General features: G+C 35.6%; 1 protein-coding gene across 1 annotated transcript in view; it reads left to right on the top strand.

Annotated features, from left to right (window-relative positions):
* Positions 1–3,390: 3,390 nt before the first annotated feature.
* Positions 3,391–21,098, top strand: part of LOC106470441 (clathrin heavy chain-like) — a 39,279-nt gene continuing 21,571 nt past the window's right edge. Inside the window, exons 1-4 of the mRNA XM_013930999.2 lie at positions 3,391–3,465; positions 4,754–4,869; positions 8,283–8,383; positions 12,272–12,396. Of these exons, the coding sequence (XP_013786453.1) occupies positions 4,816–4,869; positions 8,283–8,383; positions 12,272–12,396 (280 nt within the window). The 5' untranslated portion in view covers positions 3,391–3,465; positions 4,754–4,815. The remainder of the gene's footprint in view (positions 3,466–4,753; positions 4,870–8,282; positions 8,384–12,271; positions 12,397–21,098) is intronic.

Here is a 21,098-nt window from a genome sequence, read left to right as displayed (position 1 = left end):
CTTTCAAACTTGAAAACGTCTGCTGATTCGATGAAGTTATCTTATGATAAGAGATCTACTGAAGTCAGCTTTGTACCAGGAGACAAGGTGTGGTTGTATAATCCCAGGAAGACTTTTCAGATAAAATGTGGTCACCGAGGTAAGCCAAAGGTGGTGCATGCCAACAGGCTTTGGCGTTATCACGGTCTAGGACATTTCAATTGGAACGAACTGAACAATGGAACAAATGATGCTGCTGAAGACGTGTCACCTGAAAAAGCCACTGTCGAAGAAGAAACTCTACTCGGTTTTGAGAAGGGAAACAGTGAAGCCCTTAATGAATTTACTACCTCTGATGTGGCTGTTACCGACAATAGGACATTTTCTGATGGAGCAGATGAACCCCACGTGAAGCAGATGCCAACGAGACAGAGACCAGTACGGAAGAAGCTGCGTCCCATAAAATTAAGAGACTTTGTTGAATTTTAATTTTGTGTTTGTAAATTCTGTACATTTAATTAAGTTATTGTTAATTATCTATTAGTTTAATGTAAGTGGCTATTGTTCGGGATGAACAATACTAAGGAAGGGGCAGTGTTACGACAGTAGAAGTCACGCGACGTTGGAAGCATGGGCGGTGGAGTTTCTAGAAGGATTGGGGAACCTCACGAATGTCCCAGCATTTGCTAGATGTCCTCTTTTTTTAGTATATAAGCCGGAGATAGATTGAAGATAGGATAATTGAGTCAAGCGAGCAGTAGGCACTGTAAGTAAAGTGTGTGAACCGCTGTGAATTATAGCGTGTTTTTATAAAAGTAGTTAAGTTAAAGTTACTGTGGAAATTCTGTGTATTGCAAAGTTGTATCGAAAACGAACAAACTAGTTTTAATTGAGAAAGGATTTGTATGGCTGAAGTTTCTCAGAAAGAATTTCTACGGGAAATTAACAAACAAGCATATACATAACAATATTTTACTAAGACGGATAATTAATATAATAAGCGTTGTGTTATAAATCAAAAACTTCAAAGAATGTATTTTTGTTTGATTTGTGAACTGTCTGAATATTACTATAGTAGGGTTATATTTTATAGGCTCAATTTTTTCATAACTCTCTCCCCAGATAGCACTAAAGAGTCGGTACAGAAAGATTTTCCCGGCCCGTTTTTAATGGCTAATCCCCTCCCCCCCGCTATATTTAAATAGTTGAATGGAGCAACCTAAAAAAAGAAGGTTTTATTTTTCATTCCTTAACGAAACTTCGAACCATGAAGACGTGTTTTACCAAGCTCCACACCCAAGTGGCTAACCTTCCTGCAGGAAGGCAACCCACTCAACGGTTGCCTACGGCTTTGCCCATTATTATTGATGGCATCCCTAAAGATTTCTCCCTCAATTGGATAAATATTTTCCTAAGAAAATACAAACCCGATGTAGCCATCGACCTGTCTAAGACAAGACTTTTAAGAAGGGGAGGGATTTTTATTCAACTCCTTACTCCCGAAGACGTAGCTTATTTCTGTTCCCCATGGAACTCCAACCCACCAGTTACTTGCAAACCTCCCAGAGTTAATTCAAAACTTTTCTCTGTTTTCCTTAGAAACGTCGACCAGTCCACCTCAACTGACGACATATACACATGCCTGGAGGCCATACCAGACTATACGATCCATGCAGTACATCACATCAAATCAAGAAGCACGAACCTGCCAACCCAATACACCATAATATTTACTACCTCTAAATTCACTGCAGAACACTTGCTAACTAATGGTTTTGTCTACTTCTTTTTTCATTTCACAGCCGAAAGACCAAGGAGACGCCTAATCTCTAGAAACAGCGACGCCATAACTAGATCTTCCAAGCCCATGACACATCAAAATCAACAGTATCCTGTTCTAGCCGCCTCACCTGCTTCTGAGACAGAACTGCCTACCAGTAAAACAACCATGAAAGTAAACTCCAGCACTCAAACAACCAACCTCCAGATAACTTCACGATTGACACAAACCGTGTCACTTCTATCAACCATGTGTGACACCTCCACTTCTATGGACAGCCTCTTTCTTACACACCAAGAAACACAGACCAGGATAGCCAAAAAGGACCGACGAATTCAGACTGAAGACTACAACGATACAGACTCCAAGAGATTGACAAGATCCATTTTAAGAACTTCATACGCACTACCAACCGAAGCCCCACATCACCTAGCACCATCCCGTTACACAAGGCACTGTTCCGTCGACTAATCAACCGTTGCCCAATCCAGCTAAACAACGACTCGAGTGCACACAGACTCACGTCGCCTCTCACCCAGCTAGCCCGTTCTAGCCTTCAAGCAGCACCAGTAGCTACATGGAATTCAACCCAAGAAAACTAACAATATGTCTTTTTCCACAGCATTTTTCTGGCACGGTCAGGTTATTTTATTCGGTGCCCTGGCCGTGAAAGTGGGTTTTCTTGGGGTATTCCCGTTTCCCCCACAGCAAAATTTTTCCTTATATTTTGGATCCATAGATCCCAGACCTGAAAAGGACCATCTCAGGTTAAATGTAACACTATAGTTCTCTGCTAATGTTTTAATAGTAAAACCTTTATCCTAAATTGCTAGCCAATATTCTTTAATCAGTTTAATCTCAACATTTTAGTCAACAACGAACGTACTCGATCTGCATCTCCCTGGTCTGCTCTGCTCTACAAACGCCTGCCGCTACGTGGTCATCCAACACACAGGTCCCGCCGAAAGAAAGAAAACTTCCGTAGTCAACACACAACTCAGCAAAGCTCTGCTTCTTCCTCTTCTTCTCCACGTCTCCTCGCAGCTCTTCCCTCAGCTTGTGAACTCGTCACTTGGAAAGTTATCAGTTAAGACCTTCACTCATGTAAGCATTTAATTCTTAAAAGCCCCGGCCACTTAATTCTAATTATGTAGTGGAGTGAAGAGAAACAGAAGTTTCTGACCACCCCTGGTTATATTTCATTCCCCGAAGGGAAATAAAATATACCTTTAACCTAAATTCCTACCATGCCAAACCGAACTGAACCTAAAAAAGAAATACCAATACTATTAATCATCACATTAGTTATCCTGGGTCTTTTCCGTTTGGTGCCCACCAATAGATCGTAATAGTAATAGTAACCAATAGTAATGCAATAAAATATGACATTTATTTAGCGAATTCTGCGATATTAAACAATATTTTTTTGAATAAATCTTCATCTTTGTTTATATTTCTCCATATAAATTCACAAAGATAATGGTCAAGCATTTGGCGATGAGTTCCGCATTGACGCTCATTACTGCTGGTGGGCACCAAACGGAAAAGATTCGTTATCCAACATGATAGATTTATTTGAAACCAGTTTTGTTTCAGTTTATTCAGCAACGAAATACACAAAAGTTAAATCATTTTCTCTCAAAGATGGCGCTGTGAAAAATTTATTCAGCAGAAAGAAGGAGTGACAGTTCTACATTTATGGAAAGGTGGGTATTTAATATGTTGAAATATTTCTATGAAACAGAGGTTTTTAGCTTTAGAATTTTTACCCTTTGACCATTTGTAACTAGTTTTCGTTTTACAATTGATCATATATTTCTAACTATTGTTTGAAAAATCAGATATCGGTCTTGCTCGCCAATCATTTTATAATTATGGATAAACCAAAGTAGTACTACTACTAGTAGTATAGTTTTGAACGTTTTGTTGACTATTTTTTGAAATTATATCGTGATGGTAAAAATAATACAAAATAAAAAATAACTCGCAACCATACTCACTGCCTATAGGCTGTGTAAGTTGTACTACTTGGAAGTTGTAGGTTAGAGATTTGTCTCTTGAGTGTTATCCATATCATATCCATAACGTAATCATTCTAATTTCTGTTTCTTCTATTGTATGTTAGTTCAGCAAATTTTGGGATATTTTTCTTGTTTTGACAATAATTTTGAGTTTCATATATTATTTTTGATAAATCAATAGATAGCGGGCAGATGTCTGATGATCGGAGAGTTACTAGTGTTATTCCAAATATAAATAATAAAGTGGGTGATAGCAGTTGCCCATGGAATTATATTTTTAGACCAGTTAAAATTACTTTTACTCTAGTGAAATATATTATAAATGAAAGCCAGGAGTAGTGTTTTGTTCATTCATTTTGTGGCCAAAACAGGCAAAAGAAAGTTTTTGTTGTTTTGAGCTTTTGTCAAGGGGCCTAAAACATAATAATCTTATTTGGATGTTTCAGTAAAACACACGTTTTTGCACAGTTCATTACAAAAGAATGTTTGAGTAGGGATTTATGTATTCCAGGTCTAAAATATTCACAGAAAATTAGTCTAAACTCAGAAGAATGATACACTTTCATGATTTGCTAGTTCTAAAAACACAAAATAAAAAGCTAATCTTGTTGTATAAACAACCTGTTTTAACTTTTCCCATAGACTTATAAACCAATATTACAAAGTTCCATTAAAAATAACCTAAAACTAAAAATCCTCTTTGAAAATATGATTAAGCTGTTGTATATAATTTACGCTATGTCTTTGAATACACACAAGTAAAATTTTTGTTAGATGCTACTAAAATTCGTATTAGTTATATTGTTATAGAAATTTTGTTGTTAAACATTCTATGTGCCATAGTTTCTTGTTGATACCTCTGCCAATTCAGATTATTGTCTTTATTAACCTAATAATCTACTTCTTCTGTACTATTTTTAAAGTATTTATAAATATGTAGTTTTATAGTAATTACTCATATTGAATATTTCAGATGTGTGAATTGTATATTCAGAAAAGATAAAAGAGAGAAGCTTGTATTCAAATGACTTCATCATGGCAAAAGCCTCTGCTAGAAGTTCTCCTCTATGTGTAACAGAGCTTCTTCAGGTTTCTTCTTTTTCATGTTTTAATTAAGATTTGTGCATTTTAGTCTTAAATTGTTGTAGTTACCTTTGCTGCAACAGAGCCTTAACATTTGTATGGTTTTATATATCATTGAAAGTATATTACTTACATAAATGAAATGCTTGTTATACAGCAGTATCTGTTAAACAATTTCCCTGAGCATGGCATGCTTCATTTTACCCTCATAGTATTTTAGCTATTTTTGTCATTTCACATGATTTTTATATCATGATTAAATATTCCACATTTTATTTTTCTGTTGTTTACTCTATTAAGGTTTAAATACTGAAAATTAAAGAAAAATAATTTTAAAGAAACTTCTAAATATGTTTTATATCAAAATCCATACAAACACTCATTAGTTTGCTAACATAGTATATGTAACTTTCAAGTGTTGGTTAATGTTCGAACCTTTTAGTAATAGAAAACCAAATACCAACTGGTAGGATATTTATGCATATTTATTAGGGATCTGTTAATATGGAGGTTTTTGGAAATTGTGTGTAAAGATTTATTTAGTATAGCAGATAACTGTATTTCTTTAGTGTAGCAGAGATACTGCATCTAAAGAACATATGTGTATTAGCAGTTTCTTTCCCAGATCTAATTTAAAAGCACAAAGAAGATTTTTGTTTACATTTCCTTGTTAACCACAAAAATTTTCACAAGAACATTTTTATTCAAGCATAAGTTTATTACAGAATTTGTTTAGGTAATTTTACAATTGTAATTAAAGAGGTTACAAACACAATGAACTAAAGTCAAGTGCAACTCAATAACCAAGTGCTCTGTGTAATTGTTTTAAAAGCATTTTGTGTATTTGGAGTTTCTATGTTTTTAGTGCTTAATATTAAAGTCTAAAGAAAGCTTAGTTTTATCATTTATGTTTAATAAAAAAAGTAGATAAACAAGAATTTCATTAAGAAAATTTAATGTTTATTACTGTTATTAAAAGAATCCAAAATGCTTATTTAAATTTGTTTAAATGTACAGAAACATTTACAATACATGTTACTGAAAACTCACCTGTAAATACTTATTTATACAGTCATACCAGTCTGTTTTCTTTATGAAAAACTTCCATCTATCACTTCAGTTTTGTGTAATTTATAATTGTAAAGGTACATCCAACAAATATTGAAGGATGATTGAATAACTAGTTGCCTTTCCACACCATTATTTACAGCTGACATCATATTGAACCCACATTTTTTCTTCAAATTTTGTGAGTGGTCAGAATTAGGATTCTTATTTTATGAAGTATGTCTCACATTGTGTATTAGAAACTACCAAGAATATGGTCAACTACATTTTTTATTAAAACAGCCTTTGACCTCTGAGGAAGTGAGACAGTTAAACCCTGCTTGTTGCTAGATGATAATGCAAAAAAATCCACAAATTAGCAACATATGGAAAACATGCTAATAGCTCTAAAAGGGTTTAGGTGGTGATAAGTTAAATTTAAATTAGTGTCTTTTCCTAATCAAAATAAATAATAAAAGGAAATCTAGTATGCATCAGTCTCAATTTCCGATGATGCCCCAACATCCATTTCTTGGATTTTTCTTTGTCCCCTTCATCATCGCTCTCCTGCACCTGCTTTTCAATCTGGATCGTGGATTTTGTAGTTATTCAAATGTATATATAAAACCTAAAAAAGTCTATTTTGTTTCATATCCTTCATGTGCAAAATTTTTAAAGGTTTAGCAACCTATGTCAAACAGCAACCGAGTACAAAGGTAGTAACAGAAGAGATAATTGTTTGCTTTACTTCTTTAGTTATTGTTTTATTTTTTATGAAAAATATGTTTAAGAAGTTATTTCAAAATAGCAGTAATCTATATACATATATAAAGATTTTGCATATGAAGTTTCAAACTTTTCTGATGCATAAAAGTATTTTTAATCTTAAAACGAATATTACTTTGCACGATAGATAGGCAACATGCGAAAAAAAAAAAGACATGAGAAAAACGTTGCTTTACAAACCATAAGACTTGATAAAAAAATTTGATATTTTGCATATGAAAGCATTGTAATGTTTATTGATAATCTGCCAAATTTTGTTAACATTCGCTTACTAATTTAAAAGCTATAGTATGAAAACTATAACAAGCACAAAATTGTTACGAGGTCGATCCCAATGTTCGAGCCTGTAAGAGTTAATGAATCTTCAAAGTACATTCTATGTAGTCTTTACAGTTTTTAAGGTTATAAGCTGTCAACAATAGTACACAATGACATCATCAACTTTACTGTACATAACTGTAATTGGCAACAAATTGGGCCAATTGTGTGTTATGATAATCAGCAATTAGTGATTTCTGATCGTGACATGGTTGGTAAAACAATAATATGATGTTTTTTATTTTTGGCTAGTGCAGTCTGCAAAGTTGGATTCAAAAGTATTTGCCCTAACATGCATACATTTTCAAACAATATACTTGTAATAAGGTAGATTCTTCAAATAATTTACAAGTTTGGAATTTGTACTTCCTAGTTTTGGAAAGTGTTGACAAAAAAAGAACTTGTATGTACATATTTCAGGTGTATGAGCCATGATGCAGGCTTGGTGTCATACATAAATAGTTAAAAAGTCACATTCTGATTGAAAACAACAGTAGTCTTTATATATAAGTTCAAGTAATTACTCTATATTTTAAATTTTATAAATGAAATTTTATATATCAATTCCATTATGCTGTTAAAGAAAAACTTTGAATACTGGATAGATTTATGGCATTCTTATTAATGAAAGTGCATTTACTTTCAATACATGGACATTCATGGTGACAATGTTTGTGGATTGTACATGACTGACAAGTGTTCATAAATTTGGGAAGGTTCATTCATGGTTTGTCATAAGTTCTGATTGGTTAAGAAATGCTGAGATCAATTTATGTGGAGCCAAACATTTAATGGCTCTTTTAATTTTAAGGGGCTATGTGGGCTACCTAGCAGGCACTTTTTTTGCAACCTGCAACTTTTAAGAGAAACTCAATTCTGCTACAAGGTCACACCTTCACATTCGTGACTTATGTATAAGCAAAATGTAATCATAGTTAGTTGGTTATTTTTCTGAGTCATTGACATTAATCAATTAAGCTGAACATTCTTGAATTAATAAAAAATGAGAAATCATTATGCAAATAATTCAATTACTTGAATACCTAAAATAATCAAAAACAGTAATAAATGGAAACACCAATTTTGATTTGTTAATTCAAGACATTAATGGAATTAATCAGTTATTTTACATGATGCTAATTGAGTTAATCATCTAGCTCTATCCAGAACACCTTAAACCTAAAAATATTTTACAAGATTAAAAATCATTGTCGATATAAAATCAGTATGTATGTATGTGTGTGTAAAAATGTATATTCGTGTTTCAGGTATGTCACCTTGGAATTTCTGCTTCATATATAACTTGGCCACGGGTAACTATGACTTCAGATCAGTGGATTTGTATTCGACATCCTGGTTTTCAGAAGAAGTAGGTTCAGTTAGAGAAAAGGGCAGTGTTCTTACAGAATTATTATGTTTTTGAAGTAAATGATTTACATTTTAAGGAACATTATGTGTAGTTTCTGTTTTGTATAATTTTTTATGAATACATTTTGTGTTTTGCATCATATGTAGTCTATTTTGATGTGATCTGTGTATACTGATTGTCTTGTGTGTGTAATGAATGTTTCATATAAAAGGAACTAGTGATGTGAAAGGCTTTGTGAAGTGTGCCATAAAGTAAATTTGCTGTTTTTATCTTTTATATATACAATGTTAATGCATTTTCACATATTTGATACAGCTAGTTATTAATTGTTTAAATGAATTATGAAATTTACATTTGAAGGATGGGATTTGCTGTTTCATTCTTTATATTATTTCATTTAAAAGAAATTTGTCATTTTATTTTGTGTGTTTTGATTAATGTATGATGATTATAGTACACAGACTAAACATTTAACAATGTAAGTTTAGTCACAGTTCTTCATAGAAAATATAACCTATATACTTTTTTTACTCCTTTATGGGATGGGGCCTGTTTATAAAGGTAACCTTCCTTCTGTCTTGTCTTTCAATTTTTAACTTTAATAATAGACAAACCTCTTTAATTAATGGAGCCTTTAAATTAGAAAACAAAAATATTTTTTTTCAATTTGTAGGATATACATTTCATTTTATAATTTCAGCACATAGCCTCTTAACAACAATATTAGGTTATACTTTTATTGCTAAGCAACATGATATAAAAGCCATTGTTGGAATGCATTATTACAAAAATGCACTGGATCTTTTATATATTAGAAGTTCTTGTGTAAACACACGTGCATGTCTGTCTCTCTGTCTGTGATTTCTGTTTGTAATATAAGGAACCACTTCTTTTCTCTGTGGTTTTTTGCTAGATTGCCTCATTAAAAAGATGTGCACGTGCATGTCTGTCTGTGATTTGTATCTATAATTTGTAATATAACGAACCACTTCTTTTCTCTGTGTTTTTTTACTAGATTGCCTCATTAAAAAGATGTGCATATGCATATGCTCATGAACATATGCTCAGGGACCACTTAGTATGGGTTCTTTCCTCTTGGAGCTATGGCAGTCACATTTCTTTTCTGTGTAGTTTTTCGCATAAAAAGACTCGTGTGTGCACACACATGGATAAGCAATAATACCCAGGTTCAAACCTTCAGGGTCCATTTAGTATGGGTGCAAAATTTCACGTTTCTAGGTTCTTTCTTCATGGAGATATGGTGGTCACACATACATAGACACACACACATGAGAATGCATGTGTCTGTCTGTCTGATTTCTATTTGTAATATAAGGAACCACTTCTTTTCTCTGTGTTTTATTGTTAGATTGCCTCATTAAAAAGATGTGCATGTCTGTCTGTCTGATTTATATATCTATAATTTGTAATATAAGGAACCACTTCTTTTCTATGTGGTTTTTCACTACCTTGCCTCATTAAAAGGATGTGCACGTGCATATGCTCAGGGTCCATTTAATATGGGTGCAAAATTTCATGTTTCTAGGTTCTTTCTTCATGGAGATATGGTGGTCACACATACATAGACACACACACATGAGAATGCGTGTGTCTGTCTGTCTGATTTCTATTTGTAATATAAGGAACCACTTCTTTTCTATGTGGTTTTTGCTAGCTTGCCTCATTAAAAAGATGTGTGCACATTTCTTTTCTGTGTGTTTTTTCACAGAAAAAGATGAGCATGTGCACACACATATAGTTATGTAATAATACCCAGATGAAAACCCTCAGGGTCCAGGTAGTATGGGTGCAAAATTTCAGGTTTCTAGGTTCTGTTCTCATGGAGCTATTTTGGTCACACTTACACAGACCCACAGACACGCCCTTTTATTATTATAATATTTAAATAATTAATATATGTCATATGTCAATATAGCTGTATTGTTAGTATTATAACTATACTATAATATTAGAACAATAGTGATACAGTAATAATAATATATAGAATGTTAGATGCACGTTATGGCAGACTCGAGAAACAGAACATTACAAGTAGTTTTATAATATTCTGATATCAAACAGTTTTATGTACTAATCTGATGAAGCTGCAAAGACAAAATATTGATTAAAATATGAAGTTCTTTTATAATTATCTGGAGTATAAAGGTCATTTTTCTTCTAAACATTTTATTGAAATATATATTTTGCTAGACAATAAGAACCTTTCCATCAATGCCAAACTTGATGTCAAAAGTTTTAGTCAGATGTATAAAAGCATGATATGATTTTCTTCTTTTTTTTAGAAATATATTGTCTATTATGCATTACAGTGTAATTACTAATGTAAAGTTTTATGGTAAAATAACAGAGATTCAATACAAAGAATCTTGGTTTTTAGACATGAAGCTGGTCAACATGCTTTGCATTCTTACCTGTAGATGTGTTATAAAATTGGCAGTAGATCTCAATATTTGGTCTAAAGAGCCAGACGAAACCCTTATGTAGCAGGTACTGCTGACTGAGTGCTTTCCTTCTGGTCAGTATTTCAAACTTATAGATGGGTATACCTGAATCCTAGCAGTTTAGTCCATGTGCTCATAACCATTTCACATCGACCTACTTACATTATAAATAGGTTAAGCAGTTCTCTCAAATTTCGTTTCTAAAATAAAACTAGTGGATGGAATTGTTTGAAATTTGAGAGGAACTTTCTTAAAAGCATGTAGTTTCAGAAAGATAACATATTTAACTTTTATTTTTTCTATTATTTCTACTAAAAATTCATTATATATTGTAGTTATTTTCACTCAGTTTTTCATGGGTATTCTCAGGGCATATTACAGTATCTTTTTGCACTCGCATAGTTTGTTTGTTTTGTTTTGAATTTTGCGCAAAGCTACACGAAGGCTATCTGCGCTAGCCGTCCCTAATTTAGACCAGAGGGAAGCCAGCTAGTCATCACCACCCACCGCCAACTCTTGGGCTACTCTTTTACCAACGAATAGTGGGATTGACCTTCACATTATAATGCCCCCACAGCTGAAAGGGCGAGCATGTTTGGTGTGACTGGGATTCGAACCCGCGACCCTCAGATTGTGAGTCGAGCACCTTAACCACCTGGCCATGCCGGGTCACTCGCATAGTAAGTTAAACCTTGCAAACTGGGGTGAAATATGGGTTATATTCAAAAATTATTAAACCTCTCAAATATGAATTTTAAACATAAATAATACATAATTAACAGAAATATGAAAGGAAAACCTAAATACAATTTAACTGGTAGCAAATAGTGCATACTATTTTTAAAATAACAATTGAAAGATTGTAGTTTAAAATTAGCTGTTTCTATTGATTATAAACTTGTCAATCAAATAAGTACGTGTTACTTGAAATAACATCCAAATAAAAAAAGTGTGTGTGGCTACTGTGAAGAGGGGGTGAGCAAGTTTATTTGTCTCTGATTTCCAGTTTCCCTGATGGAATTTGAACTAAGAATGCATAAACTGCACTGTATCAGTAGATTCAGTCTAGACATACTTGTACAGTATACATGAGGTATGATTTAACTAATAGAGACAAAACTTTGAATTATAACATACATGATAATGCTAATTTCATTAGAATACATTGGTAGTAAAGTTGTTTGATTAACTTTTGGATGTAACTCGGAAAAACCTCATGACTTGTGCAGAAAGGAGTTTAAAGAGTGCAGTTGAAGTGAAAGGGTTGAGGTGTCATTCAGTTGCAAAATTCCAGTTCATAGTATATCTTGAATGTGTTAAGACCTTCAGTGATGTTCTGAAATAACATAATTATTAAACGTTTTTAGGCATATTTACTGTATAAAAAAAGCCATCAAATAACATAATGTTAATTTTTATTTTTTAGCAAACATCACAAGTTTAGTACAGCTATTACTGTTCTCAATCCTCACTGTTCTTTCCCTAAAACATGGGAAGCTGCTGCCTCATCAGCCAAAATGAATCCTGAAGCTCCTATAATTGGTTTAAGAGGTAGGTGTGCTAATTCACGTATAAGTGAGCAGGGATGTAGTCACCACTAGAAAGTGGGAGTATCTTTTTCCAAAAAATCATGGATCTTCCACACAAAGAATTTAAATGATTTACATGAAAGTCAAGTGTTTAGTTAAAAAACAATCAAAATATAGTGAACCATTAAGACTTTTTCAATATTGGGGTGGCTTTGAATCCCTCACCCCTAGCTCTGCCTTTCATCAATGTTTTTTGTTGAAGTAAAATTTTTATATATTTATTGGTAAGATTTTGTTGATACTTGTAAACTATTAGTCTTTAGGTTTTTGTAATTTTTATTTTGAATATTTTTGTTAAGTTTCAGTATTGGAAAAATAGTGTAATTTATGGTCTTATGGTAGGTAAAACTCATGGAAATAAAACAAGGAAATAAACAACACATTAGAAACTATGAAGTAAGCATAACTTATATTGTTAATATAATTTTGTATTATTTAATACCTTAGAAGCCTTTTCTTGTAGCATTCATGAACTTAAATAAAATGTTTGAACAGTACAGAGTATACATTTGTAATAAACATTAATTATATGTCCACTACAAAGTTACAGTTCTGATACAGTACCTTACCTACTCTCACATAATAGCTATTCTTGTTTAATGCTGCCCTCTATTTGCCAAATTTTTTGCATGCCACAAGCCTTGAAACTCCCACCTACCCCACGATCAATGTGGTTTACTTTGTCTTTACATGTAAATCATCATGTGACAACCCTCCACCAATAAGAGTGCAAGACACCCTCCTGATGTTTCATTTATCATGAATTTTTTCTCTCTTTTTCAAAGTAGTGCTTTCATGTTCTTTAATAATTTTTTTTCTGCAGTTTCTTCACTGTAGTTTGCGATTTTTTTTTGCTTCTTCTCACAGTTGATAATAAACTTGGAATTTTGTGTCACAAGCTTAGCTACAATTAGCATTACTTTGATTGTTGTGACACAGGCTTCAGGTGTGAGGATTTTTCAGCTGTCATTTGCAGAAGTTGAATTTTACGTGTCTCGTCCATCTTTTCCTGACAGTGTATGGGATCCTTCTGTCTTTGTAGTGACTGTTCATGATTAGGAGAATTTGAATAGCTTTTTTTTTATGTTTGTACCTCCTGAAAATTTGCTAGGCTTATCTTATCCTTTTTGGATATGTTTTCTCAGGTTTGTTATGTTTTTCTGTATCCCTAGTTTTGTATGATCCTCTCTCTGAAAAGTTACATGCCACTCTATTGTCCGGTTACCCTATCCCCATTCTTCTCTCAAATTTATAGTATATGCTGTGCATTTTGTTTCTCAATTAAGGTCTGGTGCCATCATGCCTTTTTATCCATCAGTAGCTCCATATGCATTGGCTTACTTATCAGGAATTCTAACAGTGGGAACCATTTTTGTCTTTGTGGTGGGACAATCCCCATGAATCATCCCACACTCAGTTTTCCTACCTTCATCTTCACCTTACATCTCTCATTTACACGTCTTTATGACCTGTGGATGGATTATTTTCTCCATTGGTCTCTTTTTTTTTTTGCTATATTCTTGAATCTTTATAGTCGTATATGGAATCCGCAAGGCAACACTCAATCCATTCTTCCTTGGTTGTTCATTTGTCTCAGCCTGCTCTTGTACCTTACTCTATACCTGTTTTTCAGCATTTGCCTGTTCATTACTCAAAGGGTGTGTTGGCCTGTCGTTTGACTCGCAGTCGTACTCTTTGCTGCCAACAGTTCTGGTGACTATCCAATAGCATTTGGCTGTGGGTGATCAGAGGTTTGTCAAATGGACTTTTTCTTTGTTTCCTCTCCCCTCCCCCTTTGTCTGGTTCCAAAATTCTTTCCATCACCTCGGGATCCCGCTACCAGTCAGCATTTATCCGAGGCTGTTCAGACTCTTCTCTTATAGTATGCTGTCAAGCGTGTCAGCCAGCCTTCCCCAGGTTTTGTTGTCCCCAAGAAGACTGGGGACTTGTGTCCTGTGATTGCTCTGACCCACCTCAACCAATTTCTGGATTTTACCTGCTTCACCATGAAATCCTTTCTCACCTTTTGGTAGGCATTTTCTCCAGGTCTGTGGATAACCAAGGTGGACGTCTTAGATGCTTATCTCCATATTCCCATTTCTCATCAGTCCCGATGCTGTCTTCAGTTTGTCCACAATGGGGTTGTATTTCAATTTCATATTTTACCTTTCAGGCTTCCACTTATACCATTACATAGATGACTAGCTTCTGCTAACTCCTTCCAAACTGGTGTCTTCTCAACACACAGAAGCAGTTTTTGTTGGTTGGATTCTCAAGATGGAGAAGTCTTTCCTGATTCCTACCCAATATCATGTCCTCTTGGGTGTGTTTTTCAACACTTGCTTCAGTTGGGCCCAACCTTCTCCACTTTATCCATTTGTGATGGAGCTTTCAGTTTTTCACATCTTTTCTTCTCTCTGTCTTTCTGCACATGAGGTTCTATTGCATTTGGGGACTTGTGTTTCCGTGAAAGACCTTATTCCCTTGGGTCCTGCACATGTGTGTTCTCTTCTATGGACATTGCATATCCAATGGAATATTACTTGGGATCCCTTGGACTCTACCTTCCCTTCTCGATGATCTCCATTGGTGGTTGAATAGGGAAAACACTGTGGTGGGTGTACTGCTTCCTCCTCCTAGTCTAGATTTGTTCAATGATACTTCTCTCTGGAGTTGGGGGTATTGGTTTATTAACAGGAGGCTTCTGGACAATGGTCTCAGACAGAAAGTTCTTACAATGTCAACATCTTGGAGATTCTGACAGCACGACATGCTTTGGACCATTTTCTTCCTATTGTATGGAACAGACTCATTATGATCTCTTAAGACAGTTCCACTGTTGGCTCTTATTTCAAGGAGATTCCTGTTCTTGTTCCCCTTGTGGTGGAATATTGGAACTACTCTGTTGAGCCCACACACTGTAGTATGTCTCATAGCGTGTCATGTTCTGGGTTTGTTCAACCTCATGGCAGATTGTCTTTCCCCCACTGAGTGGTCCCTCAATTCACATATTTTTCAGTGGCTTTACAATCACTGGGATTCTCCTCATCTGGAGTATCTTGCCATTTCCCTCAACACCAAGTTACCTCTTTTTTGGTCTCCGATTCCTCAGCTACAGGCTTTGGCAGTAGATACTCTCAGTCAGGACTGCACCAATTGTACCTTTATGCCCACCCTCCTATCTGACTTCTTCCCAGAGTGATTTCTGTCATCCATTTAACTCTGTGTCAGGTCCTTTTTATTGATCCTTACTGACTGGCACAACCTTGGTTTCCTCTTCCCCTTCAGCTCCAAAATACCCCTTCATTACCTCTTCCTCTCACTCCATCCCTCCTCCATCAACCTCAATCACCACTGCCATTTATCTGGTCCCTTTGAAAAGATCAGCATTGTCTGTGCATGTTGCTTCCTTTTTAGCCCGATCTGTTCACCTTTCCTTCCTTCCTTGCAGTTTATCAACATCAGTGGAACGTCTTCTGCTGTTGGTCGTTAAGACATGGGGTTCCCCTTTTCATTCCAATGTTCCTTTCCTCATGGATTTTCTTACCTGACTGTTTGATCATAAGGCTTTTGTCTCTTCCATTGCAGGTTATTGAGCAGGCCTTGTCCAACACCTTCTGTTTTTCCAGGTACTGTGTTTTCCTCTCCTACTGTCTTCATTTTATTATGCTCCTTCTGGATTTGTCAACCTCCTTGTCAGATGGTTCTTCCAGATTGAAATGTGAATATTGTTCTTCACTGTCTCATACTCCCTCCATTTGAACCACTGTCTTTCTGTTCTCTGTTTCACCTATCCCTTAAGACTTATTTCCTAGTCCTTTTAGCCTATGGGTATTGTCTATGTGATATTTTTGCAGTCGATGTTTCATGTACTCTTTTCCATTCTACATATGTTCTTCTTTATCCAGATCGATCTTTCCTGCCCCAAATTTCGGTGGCTTACGAGGGACATTCGTCAATCACACCGATTTCTTTTCCTGCTGTTTCCCACATTTATTTTTGGTCTAATCTGGAGAGACTTTATGTCCCAATCGTGCTCTTCATTGTTATATTGTCTGCATGGCCTCCTCCTGTTTCCCGATCCCAGTTTTTCATTCCATGTAAACTTTCCTCCTTATGATCTGATATTTTTGCAATCGATGTTTCACTTACTCTGTTCCATACTACATATGTTCTCCTTTAGCTAGATTGATCTTTCCTGTCCCAAATTTTGACGGCTCATGAGGGACATTCTTCATTCACACTGATTTCATTTCCCACATTTATTTTTGGTCTGATCTAGAGGGACTTTATGTCCCATTCATGCTCTTCATTGTTATATTGTCCACATGGCCTCCTCCTGTTTACCAATCCCACTTTTTCATTCCCTGTAAACTTTCCTCCTTATGTGACCTTTCTCCTTCTACCCATACAGGTTGGCTTCATCAACTTATTAGACTGGTATATTTCTCCCTATTTGTTACAGGTGCTGTTGCATCCAATATGACACCTTACCTTTTCCCTGGCATCTCACCTCTGTTGTCCATTGGGGGAAATTCTTCAGTTGGGCATGTGGATGACACCTCATCTGTTCATCTCTCACTACTTTCATTAGGTGTCTGTTTCTTCCTCGTTGGGGTACTACTTTCACCTGTTGCCCTTCAAACATCAGTTTGACTGTGACATGATAAGTTATTTTTTTCTATATATATTACTTTTACTTACAGTTGTATGTCCCCTTTAGGTTGAGAATCCCACTCAGAGGGGTGCATTGCCTGTTCAGGTATACTACTTATCTATTTATTCCAAAAATCTGCATTGCAAAGCCAACCATAAGTCATACCGTGGTATATTATCTTCCACCTAGTCACTCTACCTCCATGCGGAGAGTCTTGGAGGTTGATGTTGTGTGGTCCCGGCTTTGATCATCCTGCAGACTGTGGTTACTTGGGATGTCTGCTGGTGATACATGTGCTCCAGCCTCTGTGTGGTCCTATCTAGAGGATGATGATGCATGGGATACACACATCTACTCCTGATGCTTCACCTCAGTGGGGTTATGGTAGCATTGCGAGGGTTGAATGGGACATCCTACCAAAGTTATCTTTGGGTGTAGGCTAATCCCACCAACTTGGTGTATACCCATGGCCATTAACGCACACTGTTGTGATGGGGTGTTCCATAAGATCATTAGTAGGTTTTCCTTGCAGTATTTGGCTTTTCATATGCCTGTTTCAGACTGTACTAACCTATGGGCCTTCATGGATAAAGCAGAAGGGGATTGCTGCCCATCCCTTTGACTGAATAAATCAGAGGCAGTCTGCTTTTAAAAATAGGGTTCCCATGGTCACCCATTGCACTGTGTCTGGTATCAGTGCTCCTCCTCACTAACCATCACATTTCTCTTTCAATTTATTCTAGTGGAGTATGAGAGTTCTTGCCACTTTCTAGTTTCTAGCTACGAAGATGGTGGACCATGGATGCAACCTTCTGAATGTGATCACTTCCATTCAGTAAAGATTAGGGGGATGGTGTTTTGCTGGTGTAGATTGTGTAGATCCTCCATTTGTGTGCTCCAACTCTGTGTGGTAAGTCCCGGAGTTTGATGTGCGTCTATTGCTCCAGCTTCTGTACGGTCCTATTGAGGGGATGATGTTGCGCATATATCAAAATAGTCTATTCCATGAACTTGAGTAGATCTGCCATATTTCACTTTTATCCCTCTTCCTACCATTGACTGGATTTCAGTTCCCAGAACTGGACCAATCAACATAAGTCCCCACAGATGTGTTGGTCATGATTCCTCATCTTTTTTTGGTTAGGGGTTTCTGCCTCATGTGCCCCACTTCCGTGTGGTGGGTACCAGAGGTTGATGTTGCAAAAATTTGATACAATTCTCTCCAGCTCTGTGGGTGCTTGAGGTGTCAGTCAGTCATCCATGCACTTCAGCTTCTGTGTGATCCTATCCAGAGGATGATGTTGCATGGGGGTGAATGTTGTCCCTCTGGTGCTGCACCTCAGGAAGGTTTTTCTACCTGATGCAGAAGTTGCATGGAGTGGAACCAGTCCAATTGGTTTTGGATTTGAAGTGAACCACCACAATGGCATATCCCTTCCAATCGGTTGGATGTTGATTCATGGATGACTGGTGTTGGTTGTAGATTTGTAAACATGTGCTCTCTTTAGTAGAATGGTATGGAATTTTTCTCTTTCCATTCTACTCAACTTGTGGTGAAAATGGTATGAATCTTCCTCCTACCATTGGTTGGATTATGTATTATGTATGGGCTGATGTGCCCTAATCACTCTACACAAAGGGGCACATCCATTTTAACTTTCCCCACCATCCGATCTGTAGCTGGGAACCCTACATTGATTCTTATCTTAAACTATGATTCCGGTGATTTCAATGGGATGTGGGTTCGGAACCACCCAGATTTTTTTTTTTGTATTCATTGGATGTGCTCCTCCCAGTTTCTTACAGTTCATATGACACCTACCACCACACTGAGCAAAGAATATACCTGGTACAGAAGTAGTGTGGTCTCCCATGTGTGTTCCTCTCCCATTGGAGGTTCACACTCCCTGGGTGTTCTTCAGATTCTTTCAAAAGATGCTTATCTATATCCCTTGCACTGGTAGCTCCACTTTGTGAATGCGTGATTCTAGGTATTATGTGAGATGAGGGAACATACCGTATTGGAAGTTATTATTTTCTTACACGGAAAATATATTTCCCCTAGGTACTTTCCACCTTTTCTCCGCACATAAAACTGGTGCTTATTTTCTGCCAAATCTTAACGTGTTGGTTAGGAAGAATCAAATAGAAGGAGGTATGTGCAGCAGGAGGGTGTGTCACACTCCTATTGGTGGAAGGCTGTCATGTGATGATTTATATGCAAAGATCCTGTGAACCACATTAATCATGGGGTAGGTGGGAGTTTCATATAGTGGGCAGCACTGAACAAGAATAGCTATACACGTGAGAGAGTTAAGTACCTATTGGAAATATATTTCCAGTGTAGGAAAATAATAACATTCATGTTAATATTTTTTATATACATTCAACTGAATGTTTCTGTTTGGTGTGTGTGGGGGGAAATAATAACATTCATGTTCATATTTTTATATACATTCAACTGAATGTTTCTGTTTGGTGTGTGTGTGTAGGAAAATAATAACATTCATGTTCATATTTTTTATATACATTCAACTGAATGTTTCTGTTTGGTGTGTGTGTGTTCATTTATTTTATCAAAAAGTTGATGAAGTTTCTCTAGACACTGAAAATCTTTGTAATGATACATAAGTAATTCATTGTTATAGCAAACACAATAATAATTCATGGTTATGACAAAGAGCATTAATGTGTCATTCTTATGACAGAGCATTAGTACATTTTTGTTATAACAAAGAACATTAGTAATTCATTATTATAACAAAGAACATTTGTAGTTCATTCATTGCTATAACAAACAGCTGTAGTAATTCACAGTTGTAAAAAACAGCCTTAGTAACTCATTGTTATAACAAACAGCATGTGTAATTCATTATTACTACAAGTAGAGTTGGACAATTAGTGGAATTTGCTGATTGATTTATCAATGGACATATTAAACAATCAGTACACACATGCCCTCTACCAGCACATCTGTACAAGTATTTAACAGTATCACTTTGATGGAAATATTCAGCCAAATTAGAACAGCATGCAATTACTTGGACCATTCCTGCATTTATTGCTTCCATGATAACTAAGTTTAAGGTATGGACAGATCATGATATTAACTTTTGATCTGTATTACTAACAGCTTTCACACAGTCGGAAGTGTTGTTTGACACTGTTTCTTTAGCCTTATTCAAGATATTCCAACTTTCTAGATGAAAAATAACTTAGCTATAACTTCAACAGTGTGAGGTAGTGGAAGCTCATGGTTTTGAAGAATATAGCTTTTCAAAACCCAGTGTTAGTTTATGAAATGAGCAGTCAAACTAAGGTACTGGTCATTTGCTCTAGAGGTCCACATGTGAAAGGTAATTTCCACATCATTTGTCATAGAAAGTTGGTAAATACCAACTTCTTGAATGCTGGTGTACAATTTTGAGTAGCATTACCACTTAATTCTTGCCTTGACAGGTATTTAGGATCAAGAGTTTCAAGTAACATTGAAAAATCAGGTTTCTACATAGTTTGCAATGGGTGCATACCCTAAGCTATATAGTTTACTAATGCCTTTGTTACATTTTTCTGCTTCATGTTCTATTTAGAATACTTAGCTTTAGCTGCTAAAGACCAGTTTTCTTCTGGTATAGTAAGGATTGCTGTACGACCAATCAAAGTTGGAAAAAGTGTATAGAATTGTTATGGAAACTGGGATATTTATTACTCAGTAAACTAATTCTTAATTTAAATATCATTGTTGTTAAAGGAAGGAGAATAGCATTGTGACAAAGAACTGGGATATCCGAATTTTGTAGACTATTAAGTCAATACTTTCTTTGTTAAAACATAGTTGTCTTTAGTTTTCATGTGATAAAACTATAAAAGATTCTTCTCAGTGTTGTTACAGCATGATAATATATAACTCAATGAAAATAATTGACTAAGTAGAATTGTTTAAACATGTGTTTAACAACAAGTTAAAGCTTGGAATGGTCTATTGTTTCATTTGGGTGTGTGTTTAT

Source organism: Limulus polyphemus, unplaced genomic scaffold (genome assembly GCF_000517525.1).
Source record: "Limulus polyphemus unplaced genomic scaffold, Limulus_polyphemus-2.1.2 Scaffold4008, whole genome shotgun sequence".
Lineage (NCBI taxonomy): Eukaryota > Metazoa > Arthropoda > Merostomata > Xiphosura > Limulidae > Limulus > Limulus polyphemus.
This window is presented reverse-complemented; position numbering and strand designations above follow the sequence as displayed.